This window comes from Eschscholzia californica, unplaced genomic scaffold (genome assembly GCF_041429995.1).
Source record: "Eschscholzia californica isolate CP2 unplaced genomic scaffold, dmEscCali1.0.p SCAF_2, whole genome shotgun sequence".
Classification (NCBI taxonomy): domain Eukaryota; kingdom Viridiplantae; phylum Streptophyta; class Magnoliopsida; order Ranunculales; family Papaveraceae; genus Eschscholzia; species Eschscholzia californica.
The window spans coordinates 64,006,516-64,026,426 of NW_028238309.1; the positions used below are offsets into that span (position 1 = coordinate 64,006,516).

The 19,911-nt window shown below is 35.7% G+C and overlaps 2 protein-coding genes and 1 long non-coding RNA gene across 3 annotated transcripts; 1 reads left to right on the plus strand and 2 right to left on the minus strand.

The window, feature by feature from the left end:
* Positions 1-300: 300 nt before the first annotated feature.
* LOC147560230 (sphingosine kinase 1-like) lies at positions 301-4,422 on the minus strand. Its single transcript, XM_086662336.1, has 10 exons — positions 3,817-4,422; positions 3,131-3,253; positions 2,919-3,019; positions 2,736-2,808; positions 2,127-2,213; positions 1,879-1,956; positions 1,648-1,718; positions 1,179-1,478; positions 818-940; positions 301-714 (listed from the first exon to the last, which is right to left on the minus strand). The coding sequence occupies exons 1-10, from the start codon at positions 4,148-4,150 to the stop codon at positions 523-525; spliced, it is 1,482 nt and encodes a 493-aa protein (XP_086518462.1). The 5' UTR covers positions 4,151-4,422; the 3' UTR covers positions 301-522.
* Positions 4,423-14,426: 10,004 nt separating this feature from the next.
* LOC147560231 (uncharacterized) lies at positions 14,427-16,188 on the plus strand. Its single transcript, XR_015234774.1, has 3 exons — positions 14,427-14,529; positions 14,574-14,700; positions 16,053-16,188. It is a non-coding gene; the product is annotated as an uncharacterized LOC147560231 (long non-coding RNA).
* Positions 16,189-17,580: 1,392 nt separating this feature from the next.
* On the minus strand, positions 17,581-19,447 carry LOC147560232 (putative F-box protein At1g32420). The gene is made up of 2 exons (XM_086662337.1): positions 19,328-19,447; positions 17,581-19,212 (listed from the first exon to the last, which is right to left on the minus strand). The coding sequence occupies exons 1-2, from the start codon at positions 19,346-19,348 to the stop codon at positions 17,767-17,769; spliced, it is 1,467 nt and encodes a 488-aa protein (XP_086518463.1). The 5' UTR covers positions 19,349-19,447; the 3' UTR covers positions 17,581-17,766.
* Positions 19,448-19,911: the final 464 nt, after the last annotated feature.

Here is a 19,911-nt window from a genome sequence, read left to right on the forward strand (position 1 = left end):
TTGGTTTGCTAATTGTCTTTTCTACAAGAAGATCCATGTTTATTGATGGAGGAGAATCCTATATATTAAAACAGGTCAGTCGATTATGTGAAGTATATTAAACCCACTTCAGTTGAGTGGTAACATACCCATCTCCCAATTAGGGAAACTAAAGTTCGGGTCTTATTGTTTTACAAGAAAATGACTTATCAATATGATTTTCATCGGCCAAGTACACTACTCTTTGGTATCAAAACCATAATACTATGCACCCATTTTGGCTCATGAAAGGCCCAGTCTAAGCTTGTTGTTCTAACAGTCTTTTGTTACCAATCAGCAATTTCTTTATTCATCTTCAACAAACTAGTCACTAGTCAATACATAGTTTCTTTTGATTTTCTTTCAACAATTTCTTTTCCATCTTGTCGTAGTTTAACAATTTTCCAATCTAATGACGGCAATAGTTACATAGTTTATACAAATTAAATAATCGTAGTTGTGCTTATAAGAAATTGATCGTCGAAAACGAACAAGATCAAGAAATTATGTAGGGGAGAATAGAGTAGCTAACCCTTGATCCATAGTGATTTGCATTGGGCCATATGTCATCAAATCCCTCTGCTCATTCTTGTATGTTCCTTCTCCACGAGCGAGAACTTCTCCATCTGAGTCTATAATTCCTCCTTTAGCCGGTTTATCAGTTCGCTGTCCTGGTTCCAGAATGAATGCTTTCACCTACAAATTTCGATATATCAGAGAGAGAGAGAGAGAGAGAGAGAGTTAGAGAAAGAGTTTCTTCTCAATTGGGGATCAAAACAAAAGATAATGCACAACTCACCTTGAGGTAGATGACATATGGTGATTTTACATAGCTTCCGTCGTTCATTTTCAGCATTAACGTTAGTAGTGTTGATCTTGGACAGTCCTTGATCATGATCAGATCTACATAACCATCTGAGAACTGCATTTCAAACAAAAACAGAATAACATGAACAATAATTCATTATAAAGAACGATACAAGAAAAAGCACGTAAAATTGTGTCCTGCATTTGATCCTTTTAAATTTTTGTTTTTGTGAAAAAAGATTATTTTCTTTGAAAATGTGATAGATTAAGGACTTGCACCGCAAAAATGAAGACCATTTTTGTATATTATATGATCAAACTTATCGACGTAAAGGAATTTAGAGAAAACTTACCTTGGCATTTGGTGCTGCCATAGCATCTTCACTTCCCCAAGGTACATTATGAAGCCAAACTGAAACAAAAGGCCCGTCAATAGTTCTCCACTCCGAGTCCTCCAAACAAATCCCAGGCCCGAGATAGCAACTCTGTGCAACTTTAACTGCGTCGTTCTGGTTTTTTTGGTGATTATAGAGGCCAATGATGGATCCAGAAGTTAGGTTGTTGTGTTTTTCCCCGTAATTTTCATACCCAGGTGCAGGTACAAAAGAAACACGCCCGTTATACCTCCGTAGGCGAATTACTCGTACAAGCCCCTGTACAAAATACCCATAAAAACAATACTTAAAAAATAATTTTCCTAATCTTGATACCTTAGTTACATCGACACAATAATTTGAAGCATCGATTTAGTTCAAATAGATGCGAGTATTATTAACACGAATTATATTTCAGTAAACATAGCATGGGACATCTAATACTTACATAGAAATCTAGACGAGAACTTCCCATCCATCTATACTTCTCCGACTCAATATCAAGATCTGCCACAAGACCTAGGAAAAACGGAAATAGCGTTTTCAATAGAAGTTGTTTATAAAACAAAATTGATTCCATGAGTCAAAGGAACTGCAGCACGAGATCCATCAACAAAAGATAGTACGAATACGGATTCGTCGTCTATGTTCATAATCAAGTAATATTTCTTGCGCTTACCCCAAGCAAGCATTAAAACGCTAAAAAACCTCGTCTCTCCTTGCAAGACAGTGGCAACATCAAGAGGACGTTTATGGCCTGAAAGTATTAACCAAACGAAACGAAAATGTGAATAGACAATTACTACTTACTAGACAACTCAACAAAATATACTTAAATGTGTCATGAAAGTGAAGATTAGAAGAAAAACGAAACGGGTTGACGACAAATGAGGAGTAAAGTAAAGAATCAGTCTTCAAATCGAGCACCTCGTATAATTGAAAGCATGGCATTAGATACTGCACACGGTTCATCAACTGAATCTAGAAGTGACTTAATCATGCCGTTTCCTGTACCTGCACGATATTCAAAGCGGAGTGTACTTCAAATCAACTTTTATTCCCCTCTACCTTTACATTGACTTTTTTATCGAGTTGATAAGTGTTGAGGGTCATATTGACAGATAAGTGCCGGATAGCCATCAATAAATGTTATGTGACAGACATGCACGGAAGAAAAAATGAAGGAAAAAATTAAAATGGGATAAGGACACTATAGTTCTATAGGTTATGGAGCTCAATGACGGAAAAAAAAGTATCGTAATTTTTCATTAAGCTAGTTAACTACTGATATTTCGTGCCTGTTCCTAATTGTAGCTAGAAACATCGTCCCTCCAAGTGACGACATCAATTTTAATTTTGTAATATAACTAACCAGTGAAACATTTCATTTTGAAATTATGGATGTTTAAACTCAATTCTCATCAAGAATCCGACAAATGAAGTTATCACCTTCTACATCATTCGGGCTAGTTTGCAAATCGTTTCTTTTAATCAATATATTTGTATCAAAATACATGGTTAGTTACGTCAACCAACCTGCAGGAACAATTCCAAGAGGCATTTTTATTGCAGAAGACCAATCCTCCCTTTGAAGCAACCCATTTACTACCTACTAAACAATGCACAATTTGTTAGGGGAAAATAAAGAGCCGTATAGAAAACAAGAAAAACAATATATTGATGAAGTCATCCATGGGTTAGAAACAACAGCCAACTAACCTCAACCAAGACACCGTCTCCACTAACACATACAATTCCATCATACTTCGAGAGATCTAACGAATGAGAAATTTCTTTCGCATGAAGTCGGTATTCCGTTTCTAACAATTATAGGTCAAATTTTAGCACCTAAACCCATAATTCCTCCCACTTTGATTCTTTCTTTTATAAAGACCGAAAAGAGAAACAAAACAACTACTAGTAGTACTCACTTTGTACTGTATATTGGATCGATGCAGCAATAAGAAGAGGCTCAACTTCTTCATCGAAAATCTTGGAAGCAGACTTCTTTCCCCCATAAGGATTTACGAACACGAATAACCTTTTCGGTCGGTCTGTTATAAAACTATTACACTGTTCAGTTTCAATTAAACTTCTAGTTGTTTGATGTCGAATATAGGACAAGAATGTCTAAACATATCTATTTATCTATCTATCTTCGGATAAATTTTCTTACAAATTTGAACAAGAATGATATAACATAATAACTAGTTTAGAACCCAAATATCATAACAAGAATTAATGATCTAAATGACAAAATTCTTATCTCAACTACTAACCCAAATTGCAAAATACTGAAAAAAATGAAACAACCCCCCTAAAAACTGATTAAAATCAACAACCACCCACAATTTTTTTAATCATAAGATCAATGAAATGAAAATCTAGTGGATTTAATTCAACAATATCAATAATCAATGATTCTATATGTTCGAGAGAAGAAACAACCATTTTATGAACAACCCATATCATGAAAACAGATTAAAACTAATAATAAAACAAAACTTGATTTGATTAAAACTAATACTAGAACAACCCATATCATGAAAATCAATTGAATACTTAAATTTCTATCAATTATAATGAATTGTTTTTGTAGAGAGAGGAAGTGACTGACCGTATGAATCAATTAGGGCTTGAAGTTTATCAAACCAAAGATGTTGAGATTCATTTGATAATGGTTGAAATACAAAATCTTTTCTCAATCTAATCCCTCGACTTCCACCACCACAATAAATAGCACTTTCTTTCTCTACTAAAGCTTTTACCCTAATTTCAGAACCTTGAAATGAAACCCCAAGTACATCTTTCTCTAACAATAAACATCTTTGACCTCTGTAATTCCATCGGAGTTTTCCATCAGATGAAAGAGTTGCCGGTGTTAATGTTCCGTTAACTTTAACTTGTTCAAATATTATTAAGGTTTCTCCATCTTCATGTTGTGACTCCATTTCTTAAGTTGAGAATAATCTTCTTCTTCCCCACAATTATTCATATGTAAATCTTGAGTTTCCTTTCTTTAATGGGTTGAAATCTATTTGATTGAATATAATTTTTAGAGAGAGAAAGAGTAAAAAAAGACTTTTCTTTAGGCTGTACGCCAGGTAAGAAATTGGGGAAGAATCCGTTGGTTTGTTTGGGCTGAAAGATTTTCTTACCATTCAATTCATAAAAGAAGCTATTTTTGATAAGACATATTTTTGGAGTCGATCTAGAATACTATGGGGAATATTTTTTGATAAAGCTATCATAAGGGTTCCATTTTCAAGAAAAACAAAAAAAGGTCAGCGCTTTGGGGAAACCTAAATAGTTTCTAGAGTGTGAAATTTTGAAAGAGAATAAACAAAATTTTGAAAATTTTTCGGGAAAACATGTTTTATGGGGAATATTTTCTAACACCTCATGTATTCGCCACCTCTCTAGATTTAGATCTGATCTAGAGAGAGAAGAAAAAAAAATTTACCTATATTTTTTTTTTTTTTTTATGTTTGAAGGTCGCCGCCCGGCTAATTTCCGGTCGGCGATCTTCGCCGGTGAAGACGATGAGGTGGCGAATACATGAGGTGGCAGAGAAAGAGGTGAGGTGGAGAGAGAATGAGGTAAGGTGGAGGGAGGTGAGGTGGAGGTTTTTATTTCCCTATAACAACTTACAAAATAAAATTGTCAAACAAAATTGACCAATTTTTGACCAAGTCTTTGCACCCCGAAAATTATTTTGCTTTCCTCAAAGCGCAGGCCCAAAAAAAATCATAATGGCTCCATTTACACATCTTTTGTCCATATTTGAAGGAATAATAACTTTGATAAACAAATTTTTTTTTTTTAATCTATATTCAACTTCGATCCGTGGTTAGTTTATCGAGCAATTAAGTCTTATAAGGGAAGTTGCGCACGGATTATTTCCCGTGCAAACTTAAAATGAAAACGTTTGAAATTATTTTGTTGGTTGAGGCAAGGTAAAATAAAATAATTCATAAGTTCTGAAGTAATCGATTTCTTTTTAGTGAAATTACCTGGGAGAGAACGAACGACAAGCGAAGAAAACCCCATTTATAAAATTTTGTAAGATAATAAAGTATGAAGTTTCGTAACATTTTCGATTATTTTGTTTTTTTCTTCTATATATTTGTCTGAAATGTGATAGTTTTGTTTCACATTCTAAATTTATCAATTTGTCACTACGAAAACATAAAAAGTTTGAAACAGATCATACTTGCATAAAAAAGAAGCAGTATCTATATTTACAGATTTTTTAATTTCATATAAAGTCACGAGGCTCAATGTTATAGTTGTGGGTTAGATTCTCGTCGGGTTACGCAGACGAAATGTCGAAACAATATGATATTCCTTTTTGTTCTCATAATGGAATTTTGACATGGAGAAAAAATATAATCAACTAATTGTAGTTATAATGTAACTAATTGTAGTTATAATGTAAGTCTTTATAGTCAACTAGGTGCTGATTATAATTTTTTACTCGAATGTAAATAATATAAATTTAAGTATATCTTTATCTCTATTTTAAAGTTCGGGTTTTTTAGTATATGCCTCCCATTTATTTAGTTACATTAGCCCTACACCTCTAAACATATTTTCGTTTAGGCGTTAACTCTCAAAGACCATTTCCTGTCAAATAGCCGTTATGTGAGGGGCGTACGAGTCACGTGCCCGATCTCTGACCAAAATACCCCTGTCCTAATTCCACGGTGAGGACGAAACTATCTCACCCTGATCTGAAGCTTTTGCTTGTAACTGAAGGAGCAGACGGCTGTCGATATTACACTGAGGTATAAAAAACTGATCATGCTCGTGACTTGGGTTCTCCAAAGAAAATCTGGGATACTCTAGAAAGACTATTTACCCAGAAGAATACAATGCGGCTGCAATACCTTGAGAATGAGCTTGCTTCCCTCACCCAAGGTAATATGTCCATCACTTATTATTTTCTAAAGGTTAAGAATGTGTGTGCATAAATTTTCGAGTTGGGCAGAGAAGAACCTATAAGTGATTTAAGGTCACGACGTTACTTGATTCTTGATCTGAAGAAAGAATTCATGCCTTTTATTTCATTTATTCAAGAGTGGGCGAATCAACCGTCTATTGTTGAGTTAGAAAATCTTCTCTCTAACTAGGAAGCCTTGGTTAAACAAATGTCTGAGAAGACCTCCTTAGATGTTGAAGATGCATCCTTTTCCAAAGACAAAGGGAAGTTCAAAAGTGCTGGAAAATACACTTCACTGGTAAACCGAATAAAGCTGAAGTAGAGTCAACAAACAACTCCAAATTGATATGTTATAAATGCGGGAAGGTGGGACATATGAAGTTGAACTGTCGTGCAAGGGTTGTTTGCAAAAGATGCGGCAAACCATGACATATTAAGCCAAACTGTCGTGTTAAGGTTACAGAATCAGAGGCAAATGTAGCACATGAAAACCAACTTGCTGATATTTTAACAAAATCAGTTAATGGAAGAATCCTTCACAAGTTTCTGGACAAGTTGAATTTTAGAAATCCCACTATTCAACTTAGGGGGAGTGTTTAAATAAAGAAAAAATATGGATAAGCAAGATTGTCTCTTATCCTCATCATATTTAAAGGACCAAATATATGGTTTCCTTTCATCCAAGAATTACAGCCAGTGACAATTCGTTATTTAGATCCACTGTACAATAACATAAATCGAGGTTATTATTCCCTTGTAAAATCATCAAGCAATATAATTTCCTTTCAACAAAATTTCTTCTTTTTTTTATTCTCTCTTCTGGGGTGAGGCGGACCCGTCCATGGTAAAGGACGGGGGTATAAATTCAATACACTATTGATGAAAAAATATAGACTCAAATTCTACGAAAAAATTGCCAAAAATGGCTTCAACATACCCCACATTTGTAAATGCAGAAGTTGTGCCCACTCTAATCTTGGCTATAAAAGAAGAGACAAACATCTAATCGGGCCACTAATAGAGCCTAATAGGAATACTGATCTTAGCTAGCAAAAAGATGCAAACGAATAGCAAAGAGAGGGAAAACAGAACCTATTTAAGAAAAGGGTTATTTCCCAAATGACCCCCAACTTTGTGACCAACTTCCTGCCTGGCCCCCTACTTTAGCAATAATTCCCGTATGCCCCCTTTTTCCGTTATCTTTAACATTCCGTTACTCTCTCTCTCCTCCATCTCATTTTCTCTCTCTGTCACATCATTTTAGCACGACACATCATCATCTTCTCCGTCAGGGTCGCCGGCCGGCCAAATTTTCGGTCGGCGACCTTCAATTTTTTTTTTCTCTCTCTCTAAAAATAATATATTTTTTTTTAAATTCTCTCCTCTCTCTTCTCTAAACTCCGGCGAAGGGGGTTTCCCTTCGCCGGAGGGTCTGTTCATCACGAACATACTAGATCTAGTCTGTTCGTGATGAACAGACCCTCCGGCGAAGGAAAACCCCCTTCGCCGGAGTTTAGAGAGAGAGAGGAGATAATTTTTTTTAGAGAGAGTGAGAAGAGAGAGAAAAAAATTGAATATCGCCGGCCGGAAATTTGGCCGGCCGACGACCCTGACGGAGAAGATGATGATGTGTCGTGCTAAGATGATGTGGCAGAGAGAGAAAATGAGATGGAGGAGAGAGAGTAATAGAATGTTAAAGATAACGGAAAAAGAAGGTCATACGGGATTTATTGCTAAAGTAGGGGGCCAGGCAGGAAGCTGGTCACAAAGTTGGGGGCCATTTGGGAAATAACCTTTAAGAAAACGAATAGAGATCAGATTTCCTCTAAAGAAAGAACAGACTGCTAGAATGAAATAAACGCTGAACAATGAGATTTTTTAAAAAACACATAAATAAAAGAGATTCACTGAACTCAATAGATAAAGGAGATCTCGCGCGAGAAAGTAGGAGGAGGAATGAAATAACGAAGATAGGCTTGTCCTAGCCTTTCTCTATTGTAATTACACCACCCTTAGGCTCACTCTATCGCATTTGGGTACACTTACAAGAACTTGCCGTGCACATACCTCATGTCAAATTTCATATTGTTTGTTTTGTTTAACTCACGATGTTTAACGTATCACATAACTAACTTGGATAATTTCTTGGTCCATTTGAAATTCAAGAACTTATTTCATAAACATAAATGTTTCCACAAAACATTTCCACTCTTGGTCCATTTGAAATTTCGGTGGGTCCGTCCATTTGGAAATTTCTACTTTTGGACCAACCGAAATTTCCACCGAAAACAAATTTTCATTCCTTGGTTGTAGGTGCCTTACTATGGTATGTGTTCCACTAGCTGGTTATGAGAATTTGCCTCCATGGGATGACTTCTGTTACAGGTTGATACTTGATACTGGATACTTTGATACTTGATACTTTGGTACTTTGATTTACCTTTGTTTTACTAAGAAATTGTATCACTGAAAATTAGGAGTCGATAGTTTGATACTTATTTACCTTTGATACTTCATTTTATACTGAGGGGAAAATATAGAAAGAAAAGGTAAAAATAAGGCCGTTTGAACAAAATTAGAAAACAAAGCCACCATACTCTTTTGGGTCAAAGATCATTTGACCCAAATTCTCCTTCAATTTCCACAAATAGTGAATGACCAGAACCGAAATGTCATTTCGATCAAATAGTCCACCAATCATTTAGACCCACGTCATCATAAACACAATAGAATCCCACGTGGTCATGCATTAGGTATGTTTTTAGACAGAATTTAGAAGGATTTAGGGGATGGGTTGTTGGTCCAGATGCTATGTCGAAGCTCCCTACACAAAAGAAATCCTTATACGCTGAGCGTGCGAAAGAATTTCTTAGAGTTTTAACTAAAGTGACGGATCCAAGTCTATTCCATGACTTCCTCGAGGTATGTCTTCCCTTACTTGAATTCCTTTTGTATCCAATTGGTTAAATGCTATTTAGTCGGCTCATGCATAGTTTACTTATTTTATTTCTGCGAAGGTTATCGAATCTCTCAAGTTTCATCCGAACCAATTCAACTGTCTAAAGAATCTGAAGTTGGTTTCATGGCTTTCAAATGAATCATTTGGTGCAATAGTTTTGGAGCAACCGAAATTTCAACCGAAAACAAATTTTCATTCCTTGGTTGTAGGTGCCTTACTAATGATATGTGTTCCACTAGCTGGTTATGAGAAGTTGCCTCCATGGGATGACTTCTGTTAGGAGGCGATACTTTGATACTTAGGAGGCGATACTTTGATACTTGATTTACCTTTGTTTTACTAAGAAGTTGTATCACTGAAAATTAGGAGGCGATACTTTGATACTTATTTACCTTTGATACTTCATTTTATACTGAGGGGCAAATATAGAAAGAAAAGGTAAAAACAAGGCCGTTTGAACAAAATTAGAAAACAAAGGCTATTCCACCAAACTCTTTTGGGTCAAATGTCATTTGACCCAAATTCTCTTTCAATTTCCACAAATAGTGAATAACCAGAACCGAAATGTCATTTCGATCAAAGAGTCCACCAATCATTTAGATCCACGTCATCATAAACACAATAGAATCCCACGTGGTCATGCATTAGGTGTGTTTTTAGACAGAATACCTGAAGCAAATGAAACTTTTCTGCTCTTTCCATTAAGTACAAGTCACTATTAAAGCAACTACATAACTATTTCAGTCGGACAAATTATAAAACAATCACAAAATCAAACTAAATGCATGATTACTTGAATCTTAGAACAATAACACGAGAAATGTTTGTACAATAGAATCAGTATAATTTGAACATCAATGAAGTTTAATCAAACTAAATTAAATGTGTTAGATGAAGTTTAATCGAAGTTCAATAAATGGCAGTAAAACGAGAAGACAACATCAATTAAAGAAGAAACACTTACTTTTCCGCATTCAAATTTTAAAAAATATCCGAAATTTCGGATATCGGCTACGGATTCAGATATTCCTTGTCGGATATCTGCTTATCCAATATCAGATACACTAATATTCTATCCGATAAATATCTGTATCCAATAAGTAATATAAAAAAACATATTAATAATAATTTTTAAATGTATGGTTGAAATTTATTATTTAGATCTAATGGTTAAAAATTTAAAGAAAAAAATATGAAGTTTTATTAAAGTTTCGGATATCGATTATATAATTATCGGATTCGGATATTGATTTATAGTATCCGTCGGATAATTATCGGATATCAGATAGTTTATCGGATTCGGATACAGATATGCCTATATCCAATCCGATAAGAAACCGTTTACAGGCCTAAATGCAAGCATTCAACCAAAATTCTCCTTCTCTCTCTCCGTTTCTACAAACTTTCCCTCCAAGACTTCTCTCTCTCTCTCTCTGAAACGAAACCAAAATGAACAGAATTGTGCTTTAACGGGGGCTAAATAGTAATTTATACCTAGAAGAGTGTATTGTGAGTTTCTTCCTTTTCCCTCGTAGATTGGTGATGAAAAGACATTGCCGTAATTTTCGGCAAATTTTTACTCAAAATGGTCAAAGTGGCATATAAATGTTTTTGAACCACAATTTCCATTCACACCTAGGAACTCAATCTAATACATTACATGTTTATAAGACTTTTCACTTATTTGAGTACAACATGAGATTTACAAAAAAAAATTACAACATGAGATTTACAGAAATAAATTAGGGTTATTTCCCAAGTAGCCCCAACTTTGAGCTTCCTGCCTAACCCCCTACTTTATCAAAAATACCTAGATGACCCCTTTTTTGAGATTTCGTTATAACACCGCTAACCAGTGATCATTTCTCTCTCCTCCATCTCATCACTTCTCTCTGTCACCTCATCCCCTCGCCACCTCGTCGTCTTCACCGACGAAGGTCGCGGACCGACTAATTTTTCATTCGACGACCTTCAAATATTAAAAAGAAAATAATCTCTCTTCTTTGAAGGAAGAGAGACAGAGAAGAGGGAAAGGAAGAGAGAGAAATGAGAGGAAGGGAGAGAACATGAGAGGAAGAGAGAGAACATGAGAGTGAAGAGAGAGGAAGAAGAAGAAAGAAAATATTTATGTTTGAAGGTCGCCTGCCGGAAAAATTTTCGGCCAACTACCTTCACCGGTGAAGACGATGAGGTGGCGAGAGGATGAGGTGGCAGAGAGAGGTGGTGAGATGGAGGAGAGAGAGGTAATGACTAGTTAACGGACATATAACGGTAACTGAAAAAGAAGGTCATCTGAATATTTTCGATAAAGTAAGAGTTTAAGAGGCTACGTAAGAAGTTGGTCATAAAGTTGGGGAATATTTGAGAAATAGCCCAAAATAAAATAACGCCTCTTTGTCCTAGCTCTGGAGGAGTCTTTCACAGCACAGATTAGTGGATGCCTATTTGTCCTTGTTTTCATCTTTTTCAACAACAACGAAGATATAGCTTGGCTTCTCCGTTTCTCCTTCCCTTATCTTTTTTTTAATGGAGTATTTTATTTTAATTGATTACATGGCGTCTCTCAGATACGCAATTTCAGGTTGATGTTGATCCTTATGGTTCACCTTCGTCTTCCTATACTTTGCAGTTAAATCTGTTGTTGATGGTTGTATATAGTGATGCTTAAAAGGCCGGGTCAGGCCGGCCCGGCCCGGGCCTGTCCAGGCCAGGCCAATAACCGGGCCGGGCCTAGCCAACCCCGGGTTGAAAATTTCCCGGGCCGGGCTCAACCCGGGTTGGTTATACAAGGGCCCAGCCCGGGACTGGGTATAGACCCAGGCCTGGCCTGGCCGGGCCGGGTTGAATCCGGGCCGGGCCGGGCCAGCCCGGATTTTCTATATTATATATTTTTTTAAAATATTTGAAAAACCAAAATTTAAATTAAAAAAAATACAAATCTATTGTTTATTTTGAATATAAAAAATTAAAACTTTAGAGATGATTTTCTATAAATAATGATATGATTTAGAAATGACTTTTGGAAAGATTTTAGGAATAGTTAATAGGATATAATTTTCATAAATAAGTATAGAAAAGATTTTTAGAAAGAGTTTTTTGAATTGATTTTAGAAATTTCTTTGTGGAAATAATTAATAGAGGGTGACTTACATAAATAAATTAATAAGTTTAGGAAAGATTCTATGAAAAGATTTTTGGGAAATGATTTTAGAAATTATATTTTGAAACTAATTAATAGAGGATGATTTATATAAATAGAAGTTGATTTACATAAATAGGTTAACAAGTTTAAGAAAGATTTTTGAAAAGATTTCGTGAGAGTGATTTTAGAAGTTACGTTTTGGAATAATATTTTATGGAAAGATTTTTCGTGAGAGTGATTTACATAAATAGGTTAAACAGATAAATTAACAAGTTAGGAAAGATTTTTCGAAAATATTTTATGGAAATGAATATTTTAGGAACGATTTTGTTGGATAGATCTTTTCGAAAAGGAATGTTTTCAAATTCTCTATGAAAATTTTAAAATAAGGCATGAAATAAAAAAAGAAAACAGGTTTTGACGGGCCGGGCCGGACCTGACCCGTCGGGCCCAAACCATAGGCCCAGCCCGGGCCCGGAATAGAACCCGGGTTGGCCAGGCCCGTTTTCCGTACGGGCCAGGCCGGGCCGGTCCCGGGCCCAACCCGGGCCGGCCTGGCCTTTATAACAACACTAGTTGTATAGTTGGGCACATTAACAGATATGGTAGTACTATGCATGCATGAGCAAGCCGATGCAACCCCTTGCTCGAACTCTCCTTTTAGGTATGAACCCTAACATGACATACTTGTTTGTCTCTATTTGTAAAGAGTTGAGAAATACGTAGTCAAGTCAAGTTCACAGTATGCTTGAATCAAGCAAAGCCCATTTCACATCAAGCTAAGCCCAGTTCACATTAAAGCCCATGAAGAGTTCTCTGAAGGCAACCACAATTTACCCGTGAAATAAGAAAAGTTAGTTAGTAACTAACTTGAACTAATTCTGTTATGAATTTTGTTACTCTCTCTACTTTGTATAAAAACTAATTGTAATAGCAAATTAGAGATGGATTGGAATAAAAACAGAGTTATTGAGAAAACTTGCACCACTACTGTAATAATCAATAGTTGGAATATGCTGTGACATACTCCTAGTTGCAATAGCATCAATATACTTAGTATTAGGCCATAACCTTGGTGCGATACCTTCCGATGAGTCTTTAACGCACTCACTCTTAATAATGTCGACAAACTCTAGAGCAGATCCAAGTATTTTTCGAAATTGTTTCTTGGACAGATGTGTCGGTGATTTGGGTGTCAATTTTGCTCCAGTTCGAATGTCAATGCAAAGAAGTTCCCAAATTGTTTTCTAAGAACCTTATCACTTGAAGGAATGCAAATGTACATCCAAGTCTGAAGAATTTGGTTGTTTTGGAGTAGTCCAGTAAGTAATTGAGAGTACATGCTTGATAAGAATCTTCACATACAATGGGTTCACATGGACTAGTAAATGGGTTGTTAGGATTAAACAAACAACGATCCTTGGACATTTAAGTTCTTGCCTTTGTCTAAACCAGGAAAACATTGGTTCACAATGGACATCAAGACTTTGGCATTTGCAAATAGGATTTCAGTGAGAACTTGTTTATCCATGCACTTGTTTTTGAAATACTCGACTTTGGCATTTGCAAATAGGAATTCAGTGAGAACTTGTTTATCCATGAACTGGAGTGGTTTCGGCATTGGTTTTCTGCTCTAAGTCGACTTTGTTCTTCATCTTTTTCGCCTCTTAGGAATCAAGTTTTCATCAACTTCTTAAACAATATCATCGATAGGGCATAATGTATCGATTTCATTCCCACTGTTCACATCTTTCAAATTCATTGTATTTAAATATTCTAACCAGACAAAAAATTGATGCATGCTTAGGACATGTTTAGAATCCCTTATACAATTATGAAGATTTACATATTTCTAATTGATATTGTGAAAGTCACTAGGATAGTAAAAGTACGACCTCTTTTTTATCCCCACCCCATTTCTCATTTCTCTTCCCCCCCCCCCCCCCCCCCCCCAATTCATCCTCTTACTCTTCCACCTCACCTTATCCTTCTCTAGTCAAGGTGAAATTTCAACTCTTCTTCATTTTGTCCCCCACTTCATTCTTACTCTTCCACCTTCTCTCTTCTTACTCCCTTTTCTTTTGTCGAGGTTCTTGCTACAAAAAAAAAAGGTGTGTTCCTTGATACTCATCTAACCTAGTTTGTGATCTTTTTGGTTTTTGTTAGATTTACTCCATGAAATTTTAAGAGTTTTGTGGTTTTGGGTGTGGTGTGTATGTTAGATAGATACTCAATCAAATCAGGGAGCAAAGGTTTAGAATGATTTGTGGCTTCAAGTGCTTATTAGGTGTTTGTTAAATATGAGATTTGAGTGGTCAAGTTTTGATGCAGAGGAACAAGACTGCTTGAATACTTGAAGCTCATAGAGGAGAAGTTTAGAAAGGAGATAGATCAGCATTTTCAAGAGCACTCTTGATGATATGGAGGCATATCAGATAGAAAAGGAAATGCAGAATGAGTATGTCAGCTTCCACCTCTTCTTTTTTAGATCTCTAGCTTATAATAGTTCATATTTTCTTCTCCCCATCGGGCACCACATACATGACGAACCACTGGTTCGGATCATTCATTTCATTGACCCTCTTGTGAACACTACCCAACTGTTTGCGTGCTAAATAGACTCTTCAAATGCGTTGTCATACCCATAGAAACGAAAAAGTGTGAAGTTTTTCGCACCAAACCCTTCGATCACCTGCCTCTATAACTAAAATTCCAAAGAGGAAAAGATTTGCATGCGTCTTTTTCACAAAAGTTGACTCAAATGAGGGGTTTGGGCTGAAATTTCTGTTGTTGAAATGTTTCGGTGGTCTAACACTGACTATTCTATTAGTATGTTCTCAAGTAGCTCATCGGAACCCATTATACTTGTTGGTCCTATTTTATTATCAGATACATCACACAGTAAGCTTCTCTTACAAGTTGAGGAGGAAATCGGGACTAAGCTAAGTGACCCATAAAGAAGAACTATTGTTGTCCAACAGACAAGTTACCTTTCATTGACTAATCGCAAATTACCGATGTTGATTTGATAAACAAAACTAACATCAATTATGTGGTCTTCAAAAAGAGATTAGTTAGCAACAATTATGTGAGAGGAGTACCATCGGCCAAATCATACATAGAGTCCTCTAATCCATTTTTTTTTTTGATGAAATATCCTCTAATCCATTTGTGTTGCTTATTTTTTGTTTCTTAGAATGACATGTTAATGCAAATTACTTGAGTATTATTATTGATGTGATCGAGTATCTATTTTCTTATCATCTGTGTTTTTTGTTTATTTAAGACCACAAGCCATTTACAAAATCAATCCTTGTTGCATTAGAGTGGGGGTGCCAAATTTTTTCACTACTTCAAACTTCTCAATCCTACCTGACACTTGAATTTAAGTTTCACGTGAAAATCCAAGGTTGTACTTAAATTTACATTTTAACATGATAAAATGGTTTTCTTTCTCGTGAGAAACAAAATGGTTTTCACACCGAATATTTTCACACGTAGCAAACGGACCCTTAAAAACTTTCTTTTACTTTGTTCTCTCTTCTCCTATTGCACCACGTGACTAAAGTGTTTTTTTTCCATTTCCCGACTCTCTCTCTCTTTTTCTTTCAGTCTTTCTCCTCATTTTGCTCCAGTTTTCGTTTATCAAGCAGTATGCTTATCCTTTTACTCCATACACTGAAATCATGATCCATAATTGGAGCATAAATATATATATTTTGTATTCTAGCTCTCTTTCTCATAGATGAAGATACGTTTTCATAATGTTACCTTTACTAGAACTGATTTTGTTCCTTATTTTGATGATAGTGTGAACATATGGAATAAAGCAGTTTGGCTCTGTTAGTTTGGTTAAGGATCCCTGTAGATCGACACATCTTGTTGCCATGGACATTGCTAAAATATCGGGTTGTATTCTCTCTTACGACCCGAATATGAGATTGTCATTATGGCCATCAGATGAAGCAGCTCGGATAGGAATTAAGAGCATATGGAATAAAGCAGATATCTTTAAGGTGTCAAACTTCTTTTGCGAAAAATAGTGCATCTCTTAGCTTCTTCTCATCCTGCAATTTTCTCAAAACAAAACAAAACAAAGGCATGTTACTAACATGGGTTTATTCCGCATAAAGAGGTGTATAGTTATATCTTACATGGGCTCTTTCGGCACAAAAGATTGCCCATTGTACTAATTCATGAAATGGGCAATCTTTTGTGCCGAAAGAGCCCAAATTAGATATAAAGCTCGTGTAAGATATAATTTTACACCGCTTTGTGCGGAGAAAACCTGTGTAATTAACATGTCTTTGTTTTGTTTTGAGAAAATTGGAGGATGAGAAGAAGTTAAGAGATGCTCTTTTGTTCGTCAAAGAAGTTTTACACCTTAATGATATCTGCTTTATTCCATGTGCTCATTATTCCTGTCTGCGCTGCTTCATGACAATCTCAAATTCGGGACATAAGAGAGAATACAACCCGATTTTATGTCCATGGCAACAAGTAGTGTCGACCTAGAGGGATCCTTAATCAAACTAACAGAGCCAAAGCGAAACATGGTTGCCTGCGAATCTGCGATAATAGCAAAGTGAAGTTCTGAGGTATTTGAATTGAAGTTCGTTGAAGAAACAAAGGTCATCTCAAATTGGAGTCTAATCAATAGTTGGAATGTACTGAGACATACTCAAGTTGCAATAGCATCAATGTACTTAGCATTAGGCATAACCTTGATACGTTACCCTCCTACGAGTGTTTAACGCACTCACTCTCAAGAATGCCGAAAAATTCTGAAGCGGGTACAAATTATTTCTTGGACAGATGGGTCGGTGATTTGGGTGTCAATTTTGTTCCAGTTCGAATGTCAATGCAAAGAAGTCCCCTAATTTTTTTCTAAGAACCTTATCACTTGAAGGAATGCAAATGTACATCCAAGTCGAAGAATTTGGTTGTTTTGGAGTAGTCCAGTAAGTAATTGAGAGTACATGCTTGATAAGAATCTTCACATAAAATGGGTTCATATGGACTAGTAAATGGGTTGTTAGGATTAAACAAACAACGATCCTTGGACATTTAAGTTCTTGCCTTTGTCTAAACCAGGAAAACTTTGGTTCACAATTGACATCAAGACTTTGGCATTTGCAAATAGGATTTCAGTGAGCACTTGTTTATCCATGAACTGGAGTGGTTTCGGCATTAGTTCTCTGCTCTAAGTAGACTTTGTTCTTCTTCTTTTTTCTCCTCTTAGGAATCAAGTTTTCATCAACTTCTTAAACAATATCATCGATGTTTTATATTCTTATTCGATAGGGCATTATGTATCGATTTCATTCCAACTGTTCACATCTTTCAAATTCATTGTATTTAAATATTCTAACCAGACAAAATTGATGCATGCTTAGGACATGTTTAGAATCCCTTGTACAAATATTTTAAATTATCTACAAAAGTTTAACAAGTTCAAGAATAAAGAAAAACAGAGCAACCAAACCAAATATTAAATGACATGAAACAAAATACTAGTATAAGCTTACTTGTGATTAACAGGTGAAAGGGTTTCGAAGAACATTGTCGACATTTTAGTAAAGATCAGATCTGGAATTGAGGAAGGGATTCCTCTAATTTCAAATTTGTCGAATGTATTCCTCTTCAAATTGTAGAAATAAAAAGAGGCATCCTCCTTACTGTTATCTATTCTCAAGATTATCTGATCATCTATACCTTCGACGGTATGGAAAAAGATATGATTATTTCCGTCCCAACGAAAAGGTAATGTGATAGTCATCACTTCAGTCCAATCAGTATTAATGTCATCATCATCTTTGTAATCACCAAATACCCATAGCTTGACAGTGTAATCACTTGTTCGAATCAACATAACAACACGACCGTCCAGTTGTAGCAAATCAGCATAGGGATCACGCCTAAAGTAAGACTCATCGAGCTCATTTAGGACAAAATCAGGGATTGTGATTATTCTGAACTTCTCGCTTCCAACATCAAATGCCACAATACAAGCAGGCTCGTATCGATCAAGTACCGCGCGAGTGATCCAATATATTGAACCATTCACATAAATACAAGTTTTTCCTTCAACTTCATAAGGTGGGACATCATTGATCCTTCTCCATACACTATCGCCTACTGTCAAAACTTCACAAAGATTATAACCCTCACCATCTAGTGTTATATGGCATAGACAAACTAATTTATGTTCATTAGTAACAGGATCAAATCCAAGTTGGAAGCTTGTCTTGTACCAACCATTCAAACGTATGTGTTCCTTTTCTTTTTCTTCAGGTAATAATGTTGATTTAATCCATGGTGTTACTTGTCGGGTACCAATATTGTATATACGAACGGAATAAAGGGTTTGAGAGTCACTGAGACAAAATAAACCGTTTACGGGATTTGAAATACTATCATAAATCCATGATTGTGTCTTGCATACGGTAGTTATGGATGCTCTTTTGCTATGACAATCTAAGTCAGCTGTCAAATAAAAATCTCGCTTACGAGTATCAGTGGGTTGAATGTCACACTGGTAATATCTTGGCATCAGCGGTTTAGGAACAACGATAAAGAGACGAGGGTTTTTTTTGGATCGGGCACGGTGTAAATTGATAAATAACCTATCTTGTTCAATTGAGGAGCACCAACTTTTACATACAGACTTGAACCTCATAAGTGACTCTACAGGAACTCTGCTTAGTATCTCAAATAATATAAGCTCAGGGAGGAATTTATTATTATTATTATTATTAGTTATAAGCTCCCCACTACCACCCTGTTTTTTCGAACAAGGACGTAAAGTTTGTATACTTACCGAATCAATCCTCTTCTTCTTCTTCTTCTTCTTCTTCTTCTTCTCTACCTTGTTAACATTATGCCACATCTCCCATTTCCCCACCTTGATGAATTTTAAAGGTTTAGTAATAGCTTCTAACCACATCTTCTTTAGGTCTGGATCGTAATTCTATACAGCAAACAAAAAAAAAAGATAAGAGTAGGAAAAATCAATAACAACACTCTAATTAATAATCCCTAAAACACAAAGTATTAAAAAAAGACAAGTATCAGAATATACATACCAACTCATTGAAGAAGATCATCTTCTCTGCGTCTCCACTCCAATTCGAGGAGAGTAAAAAGTAAAATTTCTTTTTTTACACGACACCCCTCAAAGAGGTATAATCAAGGAATAGCAAGACAAGGCTAGGTTTTGCTTTTCTACTTTTATAAGTCAAAGAGGGATTTTATAGGAATAAGTAGTGAAGGCTAGTTTTACACTACAAATTTTTGATAAAAAAACCCAAAAAAATAGGCCCAATTCTTAAATAAAAGCCAGTGGAGATTTATACCCACTAAAAGCCTAAAACTCAAAAATGTCTCTAAATCAAACCCATATATAGATCTCTAGACAACATCCAACCCAAATACGCATATATAAGACCATCTTTATTTTCATAATCCCTCATATACCCTCATATATATATATATAACTCATCTTTTCGACATTTTATCTCTCTAAAATTTCATCAGGCAAATATTTTTTCTCTCTCTGTTTTTTTAGCTTCATATCTCTGTCCCAAAACAGAACCAAATTCATCTTCTTTGTCTCTAAAATTTTAACTGAGACCTTCAACAGTGCTTAAACATACAGAAAAATCCATCT

Bases quoted from the DNA above. Each gene is read 5' to 3' on its own strand.
- LOC147560230 (XM_086662336.1), bottom strand. From the start codon at position 4,150: ATGGAGTCACAACATGAAGATGGAGAAACCTTAATAATATTTGAACAA. The intron at 1,957-2,126 runs GTGCTCGATTTG...TAATACTTTCAG, and splicing joins CATGCTTTCAATTATACGAG to GCCATAAACGTCCTCTTGAT. The intron at 1,719-1,878 runs GTAAGCGCAAGA...CGTTTTTCCTAG, and splicing joins CGTTTTAATGCTTGCTTGGG to GTCTTGTGGCAGATCTTGAT.
- LOC147560232 (XM_086662337.1), bottom strand. From the start codon at position 19,348: ATGATCTTCTTCAATGAGTTG. The intron at 19,213-19,327 runs GTATGTATATTC...TTTGCTGTATAG, and splicing joins TGATCTTCTTCAATGAGTTG to AATTACGATCCAGACCTAAA.